Below are 22,825 nucleotides of genomic sequence, written 5' to 3' on the forward strand. Positions count from 1 at the left end.
GATATTAATAAAAGTCTTGATTACGTCATTTAAACCTTTGTATAAATTTTGAATCAGAATTCATTTTAGTAAAATCATGAATGTGGAGAAATTAAATTTTATTTATGATACCTACTGATTTAATATGTGAATTGACTTTAGAAAAAAATATTTAAGAGTTTTAATAATGTACTATTTCTCATGTTTTATAATTTTCGTCAATCAAATATGTGACTATTCAATTATATTAGGTCCTTATTCACTTACGGAACACAATCGAGGAATCGAATCAAAAAGAGAAAATGAAGCGAAACCAAATTTATTTTAGTTCAAATTGAATACCATTTAAAAAAAAATCAAACTCATAATGCAAACCCAACTAAATAAATGGAATGCACATGACCCCTAGGTGGCAAGACTGAAGTGATTTAGCACTTCGGGTTATCTTTCTTTCATTTGAATTTTTTTCCATGTGACGCTGAAGAAGAAAATCACTTATTAATGTACAACTATCATCATACAATCATCATCAAATTTAATTTATCTGTCTAATTTTTTTTAGTTTATTTTTAAAAAAAGTCATTTGTTAGTGACTCTTTAATTTTAATTTTATACATGACATGTTTAAGATCATGCACTAATATAAAGAGTCCAAAAAGCGACAGAATAAAAAGCGACGAACAGCGTCGCAAATAAAATGTGACAGATAAAACGATGTTATCCGTCATTTTTATTTATTATTATTATTATTTACTAGGAGCGACAGACAGTGACACCTAGTCCGTCGATTATTTTGGCGATTTTTTCCGCTAAAAATAAATATTATTTTTATATAAATATTTTAGAAGGGAAGCCTTGGAGTAACTGATAAAGTTGCTGTCATGTGACCACGAGGTCACGGGTTCAAGCCTTGGAAACAGCCTCTGGCAGAAATGCAAGGTAAGGCTGCGTACAACAGACCCTTGTGGTCGGGCCCTTCCCCGGACCCTGCGCATAGCGGGAGCTTAAGTGCACCGGGCTGCCCTTTTTTATATATATATAAATATTTTATATATTTTATTAAAAAATAATTATTTATAAATTAAATATTATGACTCCGTCCGTCACAAGTATTTATTTTTTATTTATTAATATTTTTTTAAACATAACGACGGATAAGGTCGCTAAGTCCGTCGCTATTGGTCAAAAGATTTGGTCAAAAAAATTAAAATAGCGACGGACTGGTTCACTTTTTCTGTCTCTTTTTGGTCAAAAGGGCGGTCAAATATTTTTAAAAAAGCGACGGACTTAGAGATGTTGTCTGTCGCTTTTATTAAAATATATCTGAAATAGAACGTTGTTTTTCTATTTTCCCTCTCTCTAAATTCTCTCTTCTCTCTCCTTTCTCTCTACAAATCCACCACTTTCCGTCGCCGCCCCGCCTCCCACCACCAATCCCCCACCCCCGTCGCTGTCCCCCGCCTCCGCCGCTGAGCGGCCACCTCCGTCGTCGCTGCGCCGCCACCTTCGCCACCGCTGCTTTAGGAGTATTATTCATCTTAGAGGTTAGGGCTTAAACCTTATAAAAAAAATAAATTTTTTTATTTGTCATTTGTTAGTTAGTTAATTAGTTGATTACATTTAGTTTGTTGTAATTCATTTGTATATGAGATTGTGAAATTAGTGAATATAGTTATAGCTTTGATTTTAGGGCTTAAGTTAGATTTGAGTTGTTGAATTAGATTGTAAATATTTTAGTAATTTGTGATGTTAGTTAGTTAATTAGTTGATTACATTTAGTTTGTTGTAGTTTATTTGTATATTGGTTTGTAAAATTAGTGAATCTAGTTATAGTTTTGATTTTAAGCTTTAAGTTAGATTTGAGATTTTTGTATTAGATTGTAAATTGGATAGTAATTTGTGATTTAGTAGTTACTTAATTAGTTTATTCCATGTAGTTTGTTGTAGTTTGTTTGTATATTGGATTGTAACTTAGGAAGTTTTGAAGTTTGAAACTTAGAGAAAAATATTGGAACTTAATTAGAGGCTTGAGTTTTAGGACTTTAGAACTTATAATTAGAATAACGTAGATACTTGAATTTTAGGATACTTAAATTTAGAAGTTGAACTTAATTAGAACTTTGAAGTTGAATTTTTTGTTAACATTAGAAATCTTGTTGAAGTTAAGCTTCCTTTTGAACTAATTAAGCTAATGTTGAACTTTAGAATAACTTAGATACTTGAATATAGGAAATTTTGAAGTTTGAAACTTAGAAAAATATTGGAAATTGGATACTTGAATTATAGGACTTTAATTTAGAACTTATAATTAGAATAACTTAGATACTAATTTTGAACTTTTGGTTTGTATAATTTTTGAAATCTTTAGACTTTAGAATTAATTAAGCTAAGTATAGTTAGATATTTAAAGTCATGAAGTTGAACTTTAGGACTTTTGAAATTAAACTTAGAAACTGTTTAGGTTTGTATAAATTTTGAACTCTTTAGACTTTATAACTAATTTAAATAACTTAGATACTTGAATTTTAGGATATTTTAATTTAAAACTTCAATTCGAATTTCATGAGGTTTGAAACTTAATTTTTACTTGAATTAATTATAAGTTGAATTAATTAGAAATTAAAATTAATTATAACTTGAATTAATTAGAACATAAAACTAATGATAAGTTGAATTAATTAGAAATTAAAATTAATGATAACTTGAATTAATTAGAACATGAAATTAATGATAACTTGAATTAATTAGAATATGAACTTAATTATAACTTGAATTAATTAGAACTTGAACTTAATTATAACTTGAATTAATTAGGACTTGAACTTAATTATAACTTGAATTAATTAAAACTTGAACTTAATTATAACTTGAATTAATTATTATATGAATGAATTAATTATAATTTGAATTAAGTAGAACTTGAACTTAATTATTATATGAATTAATTAATTATAACTTAAATTAATTATAACTTGAACTTAATTATTATATGAATTAATTAATTATAACTTGAATTAATGTCATTTGTAGTCTCGATGAATTATAGTCTTTATGAATTAATTAAGCTTGAATATATATAATTTTGTAGATGGATCGTCATTTGTGGATGTATAACATGCATTATGAAGTTGGTGGTGGTTTGAAACCTGAATTTATTGACGGTGTAAGAAGTTTTATCGATCATGCAATTAAACTTGATATTTTTAAGAGAAATAGATTGGTTAGATGTCTTTGTCGTGAATGTAGGTGCTTGAATTTTTTTTAATCCAGATATAGTTATAGTTCATAGGTAATTTCTAAATGGGTTATTCCGTAGATACACCATTTGATATACTCCGTATCAAAATTAGAAATCATTAAAAAGTCTTAATACCTTTATCCTTGTTGCTGAACATTATCTAATCATGAGAATGAATCATCAGAAATTATTTTGATAATGTTGAACCATCATCAATGACTTTGTTTGATCTCTTTGAATCTAGATCTTGGGATCTCCAGTCTTCTAGGTAGAGTTACCACCACGATGATTTGTCCTCGGCCATAGTCCTATTCTCGTTGATAATCTCTTCAACTCCCTCTCTAGTTAGGCCTTTTGTAAGTGAATCTGACACATTATCCTTTGACTTTACATAGTCAATTGTGAAAATTCCAGTAGAGAGTAGTTATCTAACGGTATTGTGGATTCGTCATATATGATGAGACTTTCCGTTATATATCATATTCCTTGCTCTATATATTGCAATTTGTCTATCATAGTGCATGCATACTGGTGCAAAAGACTTGGGCCAAAAAAATATCTTTCAAGAAAATCTGGAGACATTAAGATTCTTCACCGGCCTTATTAGAGAGATAGGCTCAGATTTCATTGTAGAGCGAGCGATACATGTCTGTTTGAAAGATTTCTAAGAGACTGCTCCTCCATTAAGAGTAAATACATATCCACTCGTGGATTTTGCTTTATTTGGTCTAGTGATCCAATTTGCATCACTATATCTTTTTAGTACTATTGGATATTTGTTATAATGCAAAATACAATAGTACTAAAAAGATATAGTGATGCAAATTGAATTACTGGGCCAAATAAAGCAAAATATAGTTTTGAGTATGTTTTAACTACACCAAAACTCTTTTCATAGTCATCCAATGAGTTTATTGGAATTACTCGTGAACCCACTCAGTTTAATAATAGCACATGCTATATCTGATTGCGTACAATTCATGATGTACACCATACTTCTAAACATTCTTGCATAATTCAAATGTGAATCACTTTCACCTTCATTCTTTTGAAGTGTAAAGCTCATATCTATTGGAGTCTTAGAAGTACTAAATTTAAATTCTTGTACTTGTGTAAGTCCTTTTCAATATAATGAGACCGTAACAATTCTAAACTTTGTGGAGTTTTAAGAATTCTTATACCTAAGATTAAATCAACAACTCCAAGATCTTTCATATTAAAGTTATTTTCTATCATATGTTTAGTGGCATATATGTCATAAGTGTCTCTATGATGATCAATATGTCATTAACATACAAACAAACAATGATCTTTTGATTTGGAGTGTCTCTAATGTGAACACATTTATCATTCTTGAATTTATTTGCCAACATGGTTTGGTCAAACTTTACATGTCATTGTTTGGGTGCTTGTTTTAGTCCATAAAGTGACTTAACAAATTTGCACACTTTCTTTCATTTATCAGGAACCACAAAGCAATTGGGCTATTCCGTGTAAATTTATTCCTTCAATTTTTCATTTAAGAAAATTATTTTCACATTCATTTGATGAATTTAAAGGTCATATACCGCGGCTAATGCAATTAACATCCGAATGGATGTAATCCTAATTACTGTCGGGTATGTGTTGGAAAAATTAAGACCTTTTTTTCTAAAGATTATGACAACAAGTCTTGCTTTGTAATTGTTGATAGTTCCATCAATTTTTATTTTCCTTTTGAAGATCCATTTTGAACATAAAGTTTTATTTTCTGGAGGAAGATCAACAAGCTCCCTAGTATGATTGCTCAATATTAAACAAATCTCATTATTGACAGCCCCTTTCCAAAGAGATGAGCCCGTAGATGACATAACTTCTTTGAATGTTTAAGGCTCATGTTCAAGAAGAAATGTTACGAAATTAGATCCAAAAAAAGTAGATGTCCTTTGATGTTTACTACGCCTTGGACATTATATATGGAGAATAAAAAAAAGGAAAATATTAAAAAGGAAGAGAATCAATCAAAAATGTCCACTTAATATATGGAGAGAATGGTAAAGTTTTTGGTCCTCTTTCCGAATTTGATTTTTGTAATATATATATCGACTCAACATATTTAAATATTTAATTAATTCAAATGTGGTCTTTTAATCCTTTTAGGTAAGAATTATGTTAAATTTGAATTATTTTAAAAGTATATTATTCTCAAATATAAAATAACAATACAAATTTAGCATAGTCATAAATAATTAAGTAGTGGAACTTAATAATTTCGAACATTTGTGAACTATTTTCATAACAAAATAGCAATAAGAAGATATTCTTTTGTTAGTATACAATTTGATATTCAATTAATTCAGATTAGTATCAATTAATTCAGATTAGTATCAAGAAATTCTATTTTAAATAATAAAATACTTTACTAAAAACGACTCTATATCGAGAACCGGAATTCCAGTAGTCTTAGACATTATACCTCATGCTAAAGTCATGCTTAGAGAACACCACAAGAAAATTACTTAGTGGGGCTGCCAAAAATACTGAAAAAATATTAGGTATATGAGTAGGTGAAATAGTAGGAGGGCGCAATTAATATTGGAGCAAATGGCAGATGCTAAAGTCTAAAATTCGTAAGGAACCGCACAAAAGAAATTTCCAATCCCTCCCTTTTTTCTGAGACCGTTGAATACAGTATCTTTTGTTTAGATTCACAGAAAATTAAGTTCTGTCATATATTATGAATTTATAAATTTTAAATTTTAATTCCGCATTATTAACTTATTCGGGGTAAAAGAGAATACCTCAAAATAGGATCTAATGTGAACTGTGTAATTTCTGTGCTTTGATATTTTTGGTACATCAAATATGTGGTGCAATCTCTACTGCTGAATTCTTATCTTCATCCTCTATTTTTGCTCTTCACCTTGTTGTCTCATAAATTTGGCTTATTTTATGTCTGCCTCTGAGGATGCATTTTACCAATATTTACTTTAAGGCCATGTTTGGATATACATGCATCAATTCTGATATTTCACATTTTTATTACTCCAGAGTCCAGAACATCCCAGAGGGATAGATAAGACTTGGGAGCCGTTTGTCCATTTCTTTACTTTCTAACTCTTTTAACTTTTAACTTTTCAACACAACTTCAAATATTATATTATTATTTTTCAAACATCTATTTGAATTCAGGATCGATTTTTAATTTGTTTATGTAAAAATATATTAAACATCAACAAAGAGTGTTTTGATTCTTGACCTATTGTGACTTAGACGGTTCAGATGTACATGACTGAAAGTCGTTGGCATATAATATATACATTAGAATTTAAACATTTTAAATGAAAGTTTTTAGTTAGTTACTTATAATGTGAAATAGTAAATTGTGAAAAAAAGAACTTGATATGAAATCAAAAATCAAGTTATGCTGATTAAATTGATGTTTGTTGAAATTTTATGATTAAATGATCCAAATTAGTAAAGCCTATGAGTGAAATGCAGTACAAGAATATTAGGTCGCTGGAATATTCTGAAATCATCCAAAACAAAGTTGATTGTGAAGGAATATGGACAGTGGGACAGTCGAAAAAGCAGTCTTTTTTTAACTTATCATCTGCAGTTGTTATAATCCACAAATCACATTGCATTATAATGGCCACTCTTTTATACTATCTACAAGTGGGACACATAGCAAACCTTCTAGCAAAATGACTTTATCATATTCTCCTAATTGAACTTTTCAGTTAGTTTCGTAATTTAGATCATAATATTTACTATAAAATTATATTACAAAAACAGTTCACTTGTCAAAATTATCATTAATAAATAAAAATTTAAACAAAAAATATTCGTCTTTTCTCACCTCCTTGTTCTTAATGTGCAATCTTCAATTTTTTTCCCTTATAATTCTTTAAAAAAATTGTAATTATTATTTTTTAAATGAATATCAGATAAATTTATGATAGTTCGTAAATCACAGATGGTAGGAATATTTAAAAAAGGTCATGTCATTGCGTACTTTTGCACATTAACTTCCTTACCCATGTTAGAAGGACCAAATTAGAAAGTTGATTTGGGAAAGTATTATCTTGAATAGTCAAGTTCATTAGTACTTATGTGTCCTAATTTATATGATATATTTAACTTAAAAAGGGATAAAACATTTTGAGATAAGTTAGTTAATTTTATAGAATAATGGGAATGGAAATAGTGGGGCCCAAAATAGTTTTGGGCTTGGAATGGGCTGTTATTGGTGGGCTTGTCGGTGGAGTATGATAATGACACCTTACATAAAGGAAAGTTCTCTCTCTCTTTTCGATAGACTTAAAAGTCAAGACTCATCACACAACCAAACCAACCAACCACCACCAATTCTCAATCTCTAAATCTCCCAGTTTTTTATAGAAAGCTTTTCTAATTTGGGTTAAAAAGTTTGAAATTTTAAAGGGTTTGAAGTAGAATTGTTGAAGGAAATGGAGGCACAATTTATTGAAAGATACCACAGTCATCAGCCTAGTGAACATCAGTGTTCTTCATCTCTTGTTAAACACATCAAAGCACCAGTTGATATTGTAAAGATCATATCTTTTTTATTATTAGTGTCTTTATTTCTTGTTAATCTTGAGTTTTTAATAATTTAGAGTCTTCTTTTTTGGTGTGTGTGTGTGTGTGGGGGGGGGGGGGGGGGGTTTCTTTAGGATTTCTTATTAGGAGAGATTAAATCACTATGAGGAGGTTGATTTTTATGAAAACTATATCTGTGGTGGATTTTCTCTTATTTATTTCTAGTTATTGGACACTGGGTTTTTCTAAAGCTGATATCTTTTTGTTCTATCTTCTCCTTAGTTGTGGGAATACCAATTTTTTGGTTACTTATTTGTATTATTAGAGTGGAGTTATTTAGAAAGAGGCGTGTTTATTTGTGAAAAGTTTGTATCAAAATGTTTCAAAATATCATATTTGAAATATTTTCAAGTTCCAAAAACTTGCTAGGATTTTTGGGACTTGCGCTCACAGAAATCTACAGCCAAACGGGAGCTTATAGAAAGTCTTTCTTGGTTGAAGCAGTTATTCTGTTAAAAACAATTAAAGAAACAGTTACAAAAGTACTAAAAAGGAAAATATAAGTTTTTGATGTGGATAGTTATCCTTCCTCAATTCACCTTAAGATAGCCTTCTAGAATATTGGAGGGATTCCAAGATTTTTGGGATGCATGAAGTTATTGAATCTTATGATCATTTTGTTAAATTTTTTCCCTTGTAATATGTTATTTGTTGATTTTCTGCTTGTTTTGCATTTGAGTTCTAACATCTGATTGTTGATTTTGTTGTAGGTTTGGTCACTAGTGAGGAGATTCGATCAGCCCCAGAAGTATAAGCCATTTATTAGCAGGTGTACTGTGAAGGGTGATCTTACCATTGGTAGTGTTAGAGAGGTGAACGTCAAGTCCGGTCTTCCAGCCACCACTAGCACCGAAAGATTGGAACTTCTTGATGACGAGGAGCACATCCTTGGCATCAGAATCGTTGGTGGCGATCACAGGCTAAAGGTACGAGTTTCCTCTAGAAGCATAATCCCTTAAATATGATGACGGTGAAGCTTAGCTGAATTTCATTTACATTTTAGAAGTATCCCACAGTAAAACAGTGTCCTGATGTCTATATAAGAGAGTGTTCCACTTCCTTTAAGCCATACGTACATTCACCTCTGTGGACTAGGGATTGTAAGAGCACGTATATGGATTAAGAAGGTTTAGTTTGAGGGGTGGTTCTTTCAAGTTGGGAAAAAAATGATTTTAGGAATGGTGCTTATACCACTTTGGACTTTCACTTGTTTTATAACCATTAACATGATCTTAAACTAACATGTTAAGGGTAACGTCTGCGTACACACTACCCTATACCGGGTATGTTGTTGTTGTAACTTGTAACATGATTATAAAATTTGTTCATAGAAATGTTAAGTTAGAAAGTTAAAGATATCAAATGAAAAGTTAAAGATATCAAATGAATTGGTACTAGATGTATTATCTTCTATGACATCTATTCTAGGTTCTATTCTAAGTTGCTTGGACTCTCCAAAAAATGTTGCTGCACTCGTGTCGTATTCTTCAAAAATACACTATTTTTGGAGGATCTGACACGCACTCGTTGACAATTTTGAAGAGTCCGACCAACATAGGTTCTATTGATTACTCTTGAGCAGTTTTAAGAATTACTGCTATTAGACAAGTGTGTTGATAAAGAACTTTACACACCCTTTCGAATCAGTTGATGGGGTCATTAAGCTAATTTCTGTTGTTTGCATTGGGGTTTAGTTATTGGTGGTTGTGTTTGGTAATTTGCATTCAACATTGCTCATTTCATCTTCTTGTTGCATTTGCAAAATCTTCAGGAGTCTTTTCTCTACTAAGCTGCTTCCTGTATCTGTCTTTATGCTAAAGCATCTCGCATGTCTAACCCGGTGTTATACTTTTATCACCTTTTGCAGAACTATTCCTCGGTTATTACAGTCCATCCAGAGACACTTGATGGTAGACCGGGGACACTGGTGATTGAGTCATTTATGGTGGATGTGCCTGAAGGGAACACTCAAGAGGAGACTTGCTACTTTGTGAAGGCGTTAATCAATTGCAATCTGAAATCACTAGCTGATGTCTCTGAGAGAATGGCTATGCAGGGAGGTGTTCTGCCCGTCAGTGTAAACTGGCCTTCTAGTAACCAGATCGAGACATGAAATCTTTGGGGCTATGGATAGATTTGGAAGAAGCTAGACTTCAGCCTCTTTGAATTTGCTTCTGCTTGTAATCTGTCTAGACTTTTATGCATTAACAGGACGTGTGTATCCTGTTATCGTGCAAGTTTTATTTATGGAGGTTTTGTTTTCCTTTACTATCTTTGCGGTTCTTCTGATGGTGTTGAGGGTCTCTTCATATTCTGTAAATACTTCTGTAGGGAAGTGCTGGTCGGCCACTTGTTTTGAGCTGGTAGATGCAACTTTTAGCTTGCGAAAATTATGGGTGGAATGTTTGTATTACAGCTTGTTTCAGAGCTTTGTATAAATAAGTTGTAAAACTCTTGCCTGGACTGGAGTAAAAGAAGAGTAATTTCCTTTATTATTGTCTCATGTTTGCTTTGAGTCTCGCTGTTATGTCATACCTATGGTAGAAAGTAGAAACTAAAGAAAGTAAACATAGTTCCTCGTGCCGTTCAAGATGGTTCAACCAGGTTTCATCTACAAATTTTGTACTGAAATTGTGACTGCTCAACCTCCCAAGTTAATTTGCGTGTAGGTAGTGTTTTCTGTCTGTTGTATGGTTAATTCTTATCTTCTTATTGATTTTTCTGCACGCGAGTCTTTCATGCTCGTCTTTCATAACAAACCAAAGAATTATAAAAAAGACATGTATCTGAATCAGATAAATTACACTCGTGTATCAAGTATACAGAGGCATAACCAGAGTCCATGTCACATTTACATTGTCTGAGATTGTGTGAACTTAGGACTACATATCATTTGAATTGATAGTCAATACTTTTCAGTCTATTGTCAACTTATCTCCAATCTCAGAAAGGGGGATATCTGCCCGCAATTGCAGGGCATTAAGCTCTAGCATTTAAGCCAAGTTTTGGCTATGATTGGATGAATTAGGTGTTGAGGATAGTACAACTTTATGAAATGTTGATGGGAGCGCGACATTAAGGAGGACTTTTGTGCCCAATCTTATAGGGAAGTGCAACAGAGAAAATTGGAACACTTCATTAAAAAGAGTGGTTATCAGTCATTTTTTCATCTCTTATCTTGTTCCTATCTATAGCACACAGTTGTCAAATTTGCATATGCTGTCTTCCTTTGCATTAATAAATTATGGATAATTTGATACTGGTGATATCTTTTTCTTTGTTTGAAAAAGGTAACAAACACTATATTCATCAGCAAGAAGTCAGTAGTCACTTTTTGTGTTCTGACTTAAATGGAGAAACATGGAGAGCAAAGATGCAAATAGGCATATGAATAATTTTTTTTTGTGCAATCAATCCACTTCATTGACCACAAGGCTACAGACTCACAACCTTGGGTGCAAAGCTCCAATAATCGTAGGCTCCTATATTAGATGGAATGGGAATCAGAAACCAAGCTTAAGGTTTATAGGCTTCTCAAATAGTCGATTTTCAATAAGTAATTGAGATAAGACCTTCTCTATAGGCGAAGGTGTGATACCTGCATTAGTATTTTGTCATGAGTTGTTGATGACTGATTTCATAAGTTGTAGTTGCAAGATGGTTTGAGAAGAAAATATTACACGTGAAGAAGATGAATGATTGACCAAAGGGTGGCTGTAATTATTATCATCTATGTTTATCACAATTCATATTCAACAGTTGGATTTGAACCTAAGGAACTTCCTCAAAATTTTGATTGATCTTAACTCAGAATAAACAAGCCCTGGTCACTTCCCTTTGCCAAAAAGATATGCTAGTAAGAAAGAAAAAACAATCTAATCTGTGAATGGGAAAAAACAAAGGATAATCAGACCAATATAACAAGCAGCTGTATTCTGATTGAGGGTGCAAGGCTTCCAAGAAAGTGAATCATCCTAATTTTCTTTCCAGAAGGGGAATCGAGGGAATCATTCTGAGTTCATAGCGATGAATGGCTAATATGCAGTTTCACTGTTAAATAGACGGCGTTATGAGTACATTAATTATCCCCTTCTCCTTTGAGATCTCTTAGTAGTGCTATGGTCAAGTATCCTGTCTTCTTACCCTTTCTATTGTTAACACTTTCAATAGAGTTAGAACTATGGGATATTGTGTCTCCTTTTGTGCCAGATAGCTGCAGGCTGCAACTTTTAGATTTGCCTCTAGATATACATTGAATAGTTTTTTTTTGTTTTTTTTTAATAATAAAGTCTTCCCTGGAAAATGCAAACATAGACAAGGATAGAAACAATGATATGAACATAAAGAAAAATTCAGCAAGAGTTCCTCTCTTCTTTAATTCCTCTCCTCTCCCCTCTCTTCCTTGTAACCAAACATGGTGTGAAGGAAAAAAATCCGAAAAGTCATTTCTCATAAACAGACCGAACGATTTGCTCAAATTTGCCTCTAAACAGAGTTGATGTTTGCTAGGAAGCAAGGGTTGTCATTAGACTGGTAGAGTTTGATAGTCTAGAGAGTTACTGATCACCAAGATCTATTCACAAATTAGATGCTACAAGTTTTGCCAGTAAATGAGTGCAGAACAAAATATGGATAAATAGCATGGGAGTCATCATACTAAAATGATTATGCACTCACTCTAAATAGGACTGCTGAATCGTTTCTTTTTGCAATAGAGTGATCAAGCTTTCCAGATAGGAGATATAATAGCACTTAAAACTGATTCCAAGTATCACTATATTCATGACATTTGTAAAATATATATGAATTTCATATTAACAAAAACAATTAGATTTACAAAAGTAGTGCAACACAGCATTTGTTTTCTGTTATAGGAGAAGACGACGCTCGGCATACCTCTACCAGAAGTCACAGCAAGAACACTTACCATCCCTAAAATGGTGAAAGCGGACACCGTCTTTTAGGAAAATCTCTCGCCTTCTCAGCAACGACATATATTTTGCAACTGTATGACAGTCTGAACATATTCTTGTGTTGTTAATCACTCTAATAGGTTCAGGACTTGCGGTCCTGATCAATCCATATGTAATCGCCAGTTTCTCTGTGTGACCAAGTAGCGCCTTTTCTTTCTCTACTTCAGAAATGTTCTGATAAACACATTTAGTATCAGGTTTATATCCCAGCTTTTTCATCTCAGAAATTAACTGGTACAACTCAAAGAGTATCTCTCCTTCTTCTGGATGAGTTTTTCCTGCTGTAGAGAAGATGTGAATCCTCTGATCGACTTTTAGCCAACTCCATACTGGTCCGATTTTCACTCCCATAGTTTCCATCTTGTCTCTGATACGATCAACATCCTTCCATCTGTTTGAAAGTGCATAGAGGTTCATCATTAAGGCATAGTTAGCTGCATTATATGGTTCTAACTTGAAAAGGTATTCAGCAGCAGTCTCTCCAAGCTCAACGTTTCCATGGATCCGACATGATGTAAGAAGAGCGCCCCAAACAGCCACATTTGGCTCCATTGGCATTGACTGAATAAAATCTGATGCTTCATCAAGGTAACCGACTCTTCCCAGAAGATCAACCATGCAAGAATAATGCTCAATTGTGGGGATAACTCCAAAATCTGTTTCCATATGATCAAAATATTTCCAACCTTTATCAAGCAAACCAGAATGTTTACAACTAGATAGAAGAGCTATAAATGTTATGGCGTCTGGTTGGATGTTTGCTTCGCTCATTTTATCAAAGAGTGAAATTGCCTCTGTACCTAGGCCATATATGGCAAATCCGGTGATCATGGCATTCCAGGAAGCTAATGTTTTATCCTCATGTCTTTGGAAAACCTTTTGGGCATTTTCTAAGTTCCCACACTTACTGTACATGTCTATGAGAGCTGTAGATACATACACATCATCTATAAAATCGTTTCGTATACACAGGCAGTGTATCTCTTTCCCAATATGTAACAAAGAGAGACCTGCACATGCTTGAAGTAAGCTTGCAACCGTAACTGAGTTGACTTTGATACCTTCATCCTGCATCTGAGTTAAAAACTCAAATGCTTCTCTGAAGTATCCTTGTTGTGAACAACCTGATACTAAAGAGGTCCATGAAATGACGTTAGGAGACATGCCAGAACTTTTGATCCTTCTAATCATTCCCAAAGCTTCCTTAATGCAGTTAGACGTTAAATAACCAGAAACCATGCTATTGTATGTCACTATATCTGGTTTAATCCCTTCTTCCTTCATCTGATTCAAAAGATCACCAGCTTTTTCAAAATGTCCCTTGCAGGAATAGCCGGAAATTAATGAATTCCAAGCACAAACGTTTCTGTTTGTCACACAATCAAAAACAGCTTGAGCAGATGTCAAATCATCATTTTTCACATACATGTCTACTAGTGAAGTTGCAATATGCAGGTCATAGTCAAGTCCGTTTCTTAAAACATGGCAATGGATCTCCTTCCCAATTTTCAAATATCCTAATTCACTCACTGCTTGAAGAGTACTAGTTATAGAGTTGCGATTTGGCTGATAACCAGTACTCTGCATTCTCCTCACAATTGCCAAAACTTCTCGATATGATCCATGAAGAAAATGACCAGATAAAAGGCTGTTCCAGGTTATTATGTCCGGTTTTATGTTGCAAGTTTTCATTTCATGAAATAACTCCCAGGCATCATCAAGGTAACCAAGTGCAGTATACCCCGAAATAATACTGTTCCAACAAGGCAGATTACGATTGTCTGTTGAATCAAAAACTACCCTAGCAAGTTTGATATTGTCATTTTTCACATACATGTTGATCAGTGCAGTACGTATGAGTATATTCGATTCTAAGGCATATCGGATAACATACCCGTGAATCTGCTTCCCTTCATCAAGAGCTCCCAATTTCCCACAGGCTTGCAAAACTTTGGAAATGGTTAAGCTATTGGCCTTAACAAGTAAAGCCTGCATATCGCGAAACATTTGTAGACCTTCTGCCCATTTTTCATTCCTCAAATTAACCAGAATGGCTTCATTCCACAGTAAAGAGTCATGCATTGATGTTTCTTTAAAAACCTTATTAGCACTCTCAGTCCCACAGCACCTCCCATAAAAATTCATCAGTGCACATTTTGTATAGACATCTAAATCAAAACCCTTCTTGATCAGACAAGCATGGACTTCCAATCCTAACCACATATCTCTTAACTTTGAACAGATTTTCAGAACAAAAGCTAGAATTTCAGTATTAAAGTTCACTCCTTTACTATGCAACTCACTGAAAACTTCAAGAATTTCACATGGGGTTCCTCCAAAATATGTATATTCTTCAAGGAAAGAATTCCAATACAAATAATTCTCTGCAAACCCCACAAAGAATAACACTGCAGCTGATTGAAAATCACCAAATTCCAAGTAACCTGAGATAAAATACAGCATATTTTTCTTTGAATCCCATTCTCTAGATAATTTTATCATCTTGGCATGCATAGCTCTGACTGAAATTAGTGAGTTGAACTTCTTTTCATAATCAAATTGCAATGAAGAAAGTGATTCAAGAGAGGTAGATGGTGAAGTTTCAGGAAGTGTTTCTGCAATATTTAAAAGGCCAAAATTTGTGGAATAACATCTTGTTTGCTTTTGGGTGAGTGGCTGATGTGAAGAAATGAAGTGGTACAATGGAGTAGCAGCAGTCTCCATGGTGAATTTTAAGCTTGAAGAAAATTATGGCATCCAAGGTTAGTTGATTATGGAAAAAATGTCAGCTTAAGTTGGATTTGGAGGGCTTTAACAAAAGATACTAGAAGGAAAAATTAGAAAGGGAAAGACATGGGGAAATAAATTCTTATGATTGAAAATCAAGAATCTACTTTAGTGGATAAGGTTATCTAGTGTGTACTTTCTAGATAATTGAAAAATACAAAGTGGACCCTCCATACCTTAAAAGGTTTTTTTTTTTCCTTTTGTTTCCCAAAGAAAAAAAACACAAAAGCAAAAAAAGATTGAGAAAATGCATAGTATAGAGGGGCAAAATCAAATGAAAGTTTTATTTAGGATGAGGTGCATGATTTATTTATTTATTTATTCCTGAATACAATCATTAGTCAACTACATCCCAATTCCAATCTAGTTGTTTAATTATTTAAATTTTCTGTATGTACTGGATTCTATTGGCGCCAATTTTGTGTTTAAATACCAAATCTGTATGGAATGCCTCCTCATTATGAAACACATACAATGAGATGTTGATCCATGATATTCCAATGAATCTAATGAAATGGAATTCAATACTCAACACATATTTGCAACTAATTCTTATGCAGTTTCAGTTGATCTGATTTATGGTTTTAATGCGCGTGATCTCTAACAGCTATTAGTGATTTCATGCTCCAAAACCAAGTAGTATTTAAGATTTCTTGCAGAGGCAGAATATTTACAGTTTTCGTGTCCGTTGATGTTGAATAGCTACCAGAGAGATCAACATACACCAAAGAAGGAGGAATACTACCAGCCACTTCTGACTCTAAAAGGCAGATTCAGGATTTTAAGTCGGTGGATCCCTTGCAACCCGATGATGGTTAGTTCAAGCTGAAGGCAGTTAAGTTAGTGCAGACAAAATTATATCTGCTCCTGCTCGATTCAATTAAGCCTTAACACATAGGTTCAGGGTAAAATATCTCTCTCTCTCTCTCTCTCTCTTGATCGTGATCGTAGAGCACTTTTGAGATAGCACAGAGTTGATCCACCGGCACTTTTGAGATAGCACAGAGTTGATCCATCCTAACTGCATAGGAAAAAAGTAGAATCAGAAGGCAAAAGAAAAGAGGTGGATCTCACATTCAAATATTAATAGATATTTAGTAGATTATTTTAATACATATACGGACAAAAGCTACTACGTTCACGTGAACCCATAAACAACACTCTAGATCCACCCCTGAAGAAGAACATTTATTTATTGAGTCAGTTTTCTGCAATAATATGCATCATGGCAGAATTTATCCACTCTCACTCAAAAGACCTCTGGCAGTAGCATAGTGTAAGGCATGTTTAAGGCAGAAGCCTTTGAGGGAGAGTGAAAAAAGACTGCCCTGTGAAGAGCAACATCAGTTGTCAAACAAAACAAGACACTTGTTATTGGCTCTCCCTACCAGAGCTTCTTTCCCAACATATAAACATGCAGGAGAGAAGCCCTTGAGGGAGAGGCAACAATAAGGGCCCTGAAGAATTTTTAATTAAATGTGTTTTGATTGGCAAATTGAGTGATTTAGAGAAAGCCTATTTATAGGCAAAATAATGGAAAAATGGAATTTTGTGGGACCTCGATATCTTGGCTCTTGATATGAGTGGCAAAATCAGATTCTTTTGATTCATAACAGAGCCCCATTCTAATGTATAATCTCAAGACACAAGTCAACCCCTCGTGATTAAAGAATAAAAGCATCTCATCTTCTTCTCTGTTTTATCATATTTGAAACATTGCCTGACGAATAATTCTTTCTGTGTTCTTTATCTCAATAATTCTCATTTCTCAACACAATATTCGAATACTAGTACAATTATGGATAAACCTCAACATCTCGATAAGAGTACGAGACTGACTGACCACGGAGGCTGCACTATGTGCAGGTAACATTTCCTTAGATGCAGAAAAACGAACTCCCAGCCTTATTACATGGACTTTGTACATATCATCAATTTAGGATGCGTGTGAATATTAAGTAGACTACCAAAAGGGTGTGGTAGGTTGGACGGAATCACTCCAGAAGTTCCAAATTCTAGCTCTGAAAATGGAGTAACACCTAGTAGGACCGTTTTGATTAGACCAAAAAAAGTACTGTATCCAATAAGATTGTGTGCTTTTTTTCTCTTTCTAAGTTTTACTGTAGCATATATTTTGACAATTTTCCAAAAATCACCTTCACTAAACATACCCTTTCAAATGCATAAAGGCAAATGAAGAATCTATGGAATATAGATTTCCAGTAACTTTAACCAGCCATTACGCCGCGTCCCCTGAATTGGCCTATAGCTGAAAGTAACTGATCTAATTTTAAAATCAACAGATAATGCAGAGGGTGGTAGTGCAGAGGGTGGCATGAACTTCAATTAATAGGATCATAAAGATTCTTTTCTAGACAAAGTTGGACATTATAATGAAATATTGCTAGTTTCTTTCGGAAAATCTATCTAGTGTTTACGCCAAATTATGAATGTAAAATATTACTCTCATTAATACTTAATCATGATTAAGTGATTTGCATTTTCAATTAGATTTATTGATTCTTAAGATTAATTATTTATTAAATATAAACACCTAGTGCTCGACGTCTATCACCTTATCTACATGAATCTTGCTTTAGTCTAAACACGCAAATTGTTAAATAATTGTACGATAATCACTGTTAAAGATCAAATAAATCATAAAGTAAATGATCTTCTTTGTTTGGAACCAAAAAACAGAGTATGAGGTCCCCATATTAATTCCCACAAACAACTAGGCTGCTAGGTTTAATGTTGAAAAATGGACCTTACATCTATCTTGTAATGGACACATGTTAACTGTGATAATAAAGAATGATTCAATAGGAGATATGTTTTTGCTTTTTTGATCAGAGTAATATAATAGTAACAGATACAAGTATAGGCTGCAGTAAGGATGTCCAATCCTATCCTTTATTTTACTCTCCAAATATAGCGTATTCAATTTTTTCAGATAACCAATTCCAACTCAATTCTCTATTTTACTCTTTAAAAATAGAATATTTTTCTCTGCTTAATATTATATTATTATTTCTATTTTATTTTTATTTTCTTATTTCATAATATAAATCCTTTCTTTCTTTTTTCCAAATAATCACCCTATATAATTTTCATGTAATATAAAATTTATTTTTTTCAAATACTAAATTTAATATAAAATTATATTTTATTCTAAATTTCTAAAGAACAACTACAAATAGTTGAAAAAAGAAATCAACAAGCACAATCAATCGCAATTACAACCACAACAAGTCTCTAGATCATACACTAATTTTTTTCTTCGAATATTGTTAAATCTGGAAACTGAATTACTAAATTATTGTTGTGATTTTTAAGATTATCATGTTATGTATTGTATTTTTAAATTAAAATTTTCATCCTATCATTTAAACCTTGTGCATTTTTCATAGTGACTAATAATAATAATATCAAATTAAATCACTTAAAGTGATGAAAATTAAAAAAAAATGAAATATTCTTAATTCGGGATGAAATTAGTATATATTAAATAAAATATATTTTTAAATGTTATATTACATTTAAAAAGAATTATGAATGTTAGAGATTTAAGTAATAGCGCCTTATATGAAAAATAATATATTAACTACAAAATAATAAAAATAATAATATAATATTCAAAAAGTGAAATAGAAAGTATGAATAGTAGTTCTCCAAACTATTCAATTCTCTATAATTGGAGAATAGATGATGAATTAGAGAGGACATTCTCTATTTTACTTTCCAATTATAGAGAGTGAGAGTAAAATACAGAGGGGTTGGAGATGGTCGGACAGTTTGGATACTGTGGTGAAGTTGCTCAAGAATAATGGACAAGAAACATTTGTAGTGAGTCACAAATATCATCAGTAAGTTCCATAATTTGATTAGAAATATAAAAAAGAAACATTGTTAAGAAGAGTATACAGAAAATCCTGCAATATTGACTTTGTCATTCTGTCCGTACCCACTAAATCAAACTTAGAATTATTCATAATTATTATACTAATTGATAATTCTAGATTCCATATCTTTGATATTGTCTGGAGTAGAATCCACTAATGACTAACCAAATAATGATACAAGTGGCAGATATTTACTTGGGTAGACTTGGAGATGGTGATCAAGGGAAGAAGACATTTTATTCCACAGCTCTTTGTTCCCAAGAACAAACAACATTACTTCGAAGAGCTGGCAAAAGAATATATGCCGTCAATACTTTTTTCCTTTGTATAATCGTAAAATCTATCGTAGTTAATGTGCAAGCCCTCTCAAAAGGACTTGAACTTGTAATGTGTGCCTACCAGACATAGACTAGCCAAATGCTTATATGTTTCGAATTACAACACAAAAGATCAGTCAATAATTCATGAACACCATGTTGTATTATGTAAAGCTACACTTTACAATCAGGCAAACAATCTAACATATGAAGCTTTAGTGCCTCAATTAGTACAGAACTAAGAATTCACATGCCACTTCCAGCAGAAGTTTATACGAGCTGTGTAATCTAAAAGATATTTAACTTAACAACAACATTGAACCATAAATCTGATGCAAAGATGCTAAGCCAAGGCCTAGTAAGAGAAAATAATGTGCACGCAGGGTGTCAAAAGAATGGAAGAACCTTTTACCCTGGGACTTCAAACCTTGTGAGAATGTCATAGGCTTATAGCAGAAGTTGTAACTTAAGATCTTTTATCCGTGTCTTTTATGCATGAAATAATCTCAAGCACAAACTTATATTTGTCACCAGCGTTCACGAGGCCGGCCATCTGGAAAAACAGGGTCCAGAACCGTTACTCCCTTCTTCTTTGCACCATTAACTTGTGTAGTCAGTTTGCTATCTTCAAGGTTAACAGTACCTTCATCATCACTGAAGTCTGGAGGTATATCATCACCATCATCACTCCAGTCATCATCAGAATCTTCATCTAATCCATCACTCCCTAAGTTATCAATGTCGGACCAATCTTCACCTTCCTCAGCATCAGTTCCATATTTGGACTCAATTTTTTCTGTTTCATCAGAATCAGTTTGTGGGGTGATTTTCCGGGATCTTGAAATGGAAACCAGGGAGCGAAGCTTTTCTTTGATGAGCAATAGCCTGTTCTTTTCTATCAAGTGTGAATCCTGATAAGCTTCACGGAGAAAAACTGAGTCTCGCTCCCCTTTCAAAGAGACATAAAACATATCAGGATGCCTTATCAGCATGCCTCTTAGCTGTTGAGAGAATCTAAATTCTTCCCTAAAATGAGTAAGGTGATCAACAAGAGTCCTTTTCTCGACTGTGAGGCTCAGAAGTTCATGAACCACACCACATGCGTGTTTTTCTTTCTCCGCAGTACCAGGCCTTATTTCAGAGAAATCCTCATAAGGAGAAATGTAAGGCATATCTCTAAACTGACTAATCTTCCTCATCTCACCCTTTGAAAGTTTAAGACCCTTAGGCAACTTCACCCTATTGAACCTTGGTGGTCTATCGATGATCAAATCCTTCTCTTCCAACTCTCTTTGCCTATTCTCCTCTTCCGCGATCTGTGCAGCAGACACAGCAAGCTCAGGGTCCCAGTGAGTCAACTCCAGTGCCGGCCCTCGTCCAGTTGGAACTACCTTGAAGTATTGTGGATATCGCCTGCAGATTGTATCCTGGAATTCCAATGGAAGCCCTAAGTCAGTCTTCAGATGTCCAATCTTCTCCAGCAGAATCCGTTTGTCCAAAGACATCATCAATAGTTTCCTCAACTTGATAACCAACAAATCCTCCATTTCATTCCTAATCTTCATTTCTTCCAAGTAAAGCCTCTCCGCCTCAGGAGTCATTTTGAACTTAAGTGAGTAAGCCCCTTCTTCCGCAATCTCAAACACTCCAGGAAATTTCTTCAATAAAGCGATAAATCTCCTTTTCTTCTCCAGACCCAATGCTCTTCTATACCTACCCAATTCACGAAGCGACATAATCCTATCAGGCTGACTCACTAGAATCTTCCTAATCTTCATCACCAATTTCAGCTTCTTATCCCTTTGAATCACATTATCAAAAGGAAGCTCTTTCCTTCTCTTCACAGTACCAGCTGCTCTAATTGAAAAATTGGGCACCTGGGTTTTCCTTAAATTACATAAAAGTTTATTCTTTTCTCTAAAAGATAGACTTTTGCCCAAAAATGGAGTCTTTTCTAAATGGGTTCTCCTTAAATTACATAAAGATTCATTCTTCACTCCAAAAGATAAACTTTTGCCGAAAACTTGTGTCTTTCCAAAATGCTCAGCTGATATAGCCAGATGGGTCACTGGACGAATTCTAGTTTTCTGAATAAAAGATGATTTATGGGAAACGGAAAAAGTAAAAGCTCCATTTGGAGCAAAGGGTCTTGATGTTGAGGAAAGAAGAAATTTGGGTTCCATGAGGAGTCCCAATTCTTGGTAGAATTATCAAAGGAACAGATTATAAAACATGAAAACAAGAAGGTTTTACGCAGAATTTAGATAGCAAAGCTAGCAATTAGTATGTTTTATAAAGCAGTAGAAGAGAAACAAAGAGAGAAGAAGGCGATACACTGACCTTCCGTGGTTCGAGCAGAGCAATGAATGCTCGAGATGTTGATATGGTTAGGGTTTATCAGAAATACCAAAAACCCCAAGAAGAAGATAATATTTGCATCTATACACTATCTTCTACGTGTGCGCTAATATTAATGCAAGTATTTTTATTGTCAAAAACACTTTTAGGAATGATACACAACACTAATTACCATTTTTTCCTATCATTTTTTAATTAACAGAATTTTTTTTAAAAATATGATAATTCAGATACATTAATTAAGTAATTCGAATATATTAATTAGGATTTTATGTATCAACAAGTAACATTTAAAGCATGATACATTGAATATGGAGACAATTTATAAATCAGAATTAATATATCCGGATTACTGAATTAATGTATCCGGATGGATGAATTAATGTATTCGGATGAAAAGAAGAAATTTTTGAATTTTTTTGGAATGAATGAGAGTAATAAAAAAAATGGTAAATAAAAAAGTGTAATTAGTTAATTTTTTCTTAAATTATTTATTTATTATTATTTTATTATTTATAACTATGCAAAAGATTTATGGTAGGTCCTATTTTAATCGTCCTATTTAATTAATATCCGTTGTACATTTTTTTTTTTATGAATACCCAATATTAAATAACTTTGATGCAAAAAACATACTTCTTTTTTACTTCTTCTAAATCTGCTTCTGCC

At 33.1% G+C, this 22,825-nt stretch overlaps 3 protein-coding genes across 3 annotated transcripts; 1 reads left to right on the plus strand and 2 right to left on the minus strand.

The window, feature by feature from the left end:
• The first annotated feature begins 7,510 nt into the window (after positions 1-7,510).
• LOC129886470 (abscisic acid receptor PYL5-like) lies at positions 7,511-10,311 on the plus strand. The gene is made up of 3 exons (XM_055961166.1): positions 7,511-7,767; positions 8,530-8,745; positions 9,687-10,311. Exons 1-3 carry the CDS (start codon positions 7,669-7,671, stop codon positions 9,930-9,932), a joined length of 561 nt encoding a protein of 186 aa, XP_055817141.1. The 5' UTR covers positions 7,511-7,668; the 3' UTR covers positions 9,933-10,311.
• Positions 10,312-12,463: 2,152 nt separating this feature from the next.
• On the minus strand, positions 12,464-15,763 carry LOC129886471 (pentatricopeptide repeat-containing protein At4g01030, mitochondrial). Its single transcript, XM_055961167.1, has one exon. The coding sequence runs from the start codon at positions 15,514-15,516 to the stop codon at positions 12,718-12,720; it is 2,799 nt and encodes a 932-aa protein (XP_055817142.1). The 5' UTR covers positions 15,517-15,763; the 3' UTR covers positions 12,464-12,717.
• Positions 15,764-19,942: 4,179 nt separating this feature from the next.
• LOC129886472 (protein WHAT'S THIS FACTOR 1 homolog, chloroplastic) lies at positions 19,943-22,229 on the minus strand. Its single transcript, XM_055961168.1, has one exon. It carries the CDS (start codon positions 21,979-21,981, stop codon positions 20,326-20,328), a length of 1,656 nt encoding a protein of 551 aa, XP_055817143.1. The 5' UTR covers positions 21,982-22,229; the 3' UTR covers positions 19,943-20,325.
• Positions 22,230-22,825: the final 596 nt, after the last annotated feature.

The sequence above is a fragment of the Solanum dulcamara genome, chromosome 4, assembly GCF_947179165.1.
Source record: "Solanum dulcamara chromosome 4, daSolDulc1.2, whole genome shotgun sequence".
NCBI lineage: Eukaryota > Viridiplantae > Streptophyta > Magnoliopsida > Solanales > Solanaceae > Solanum > Solanum dulcamara.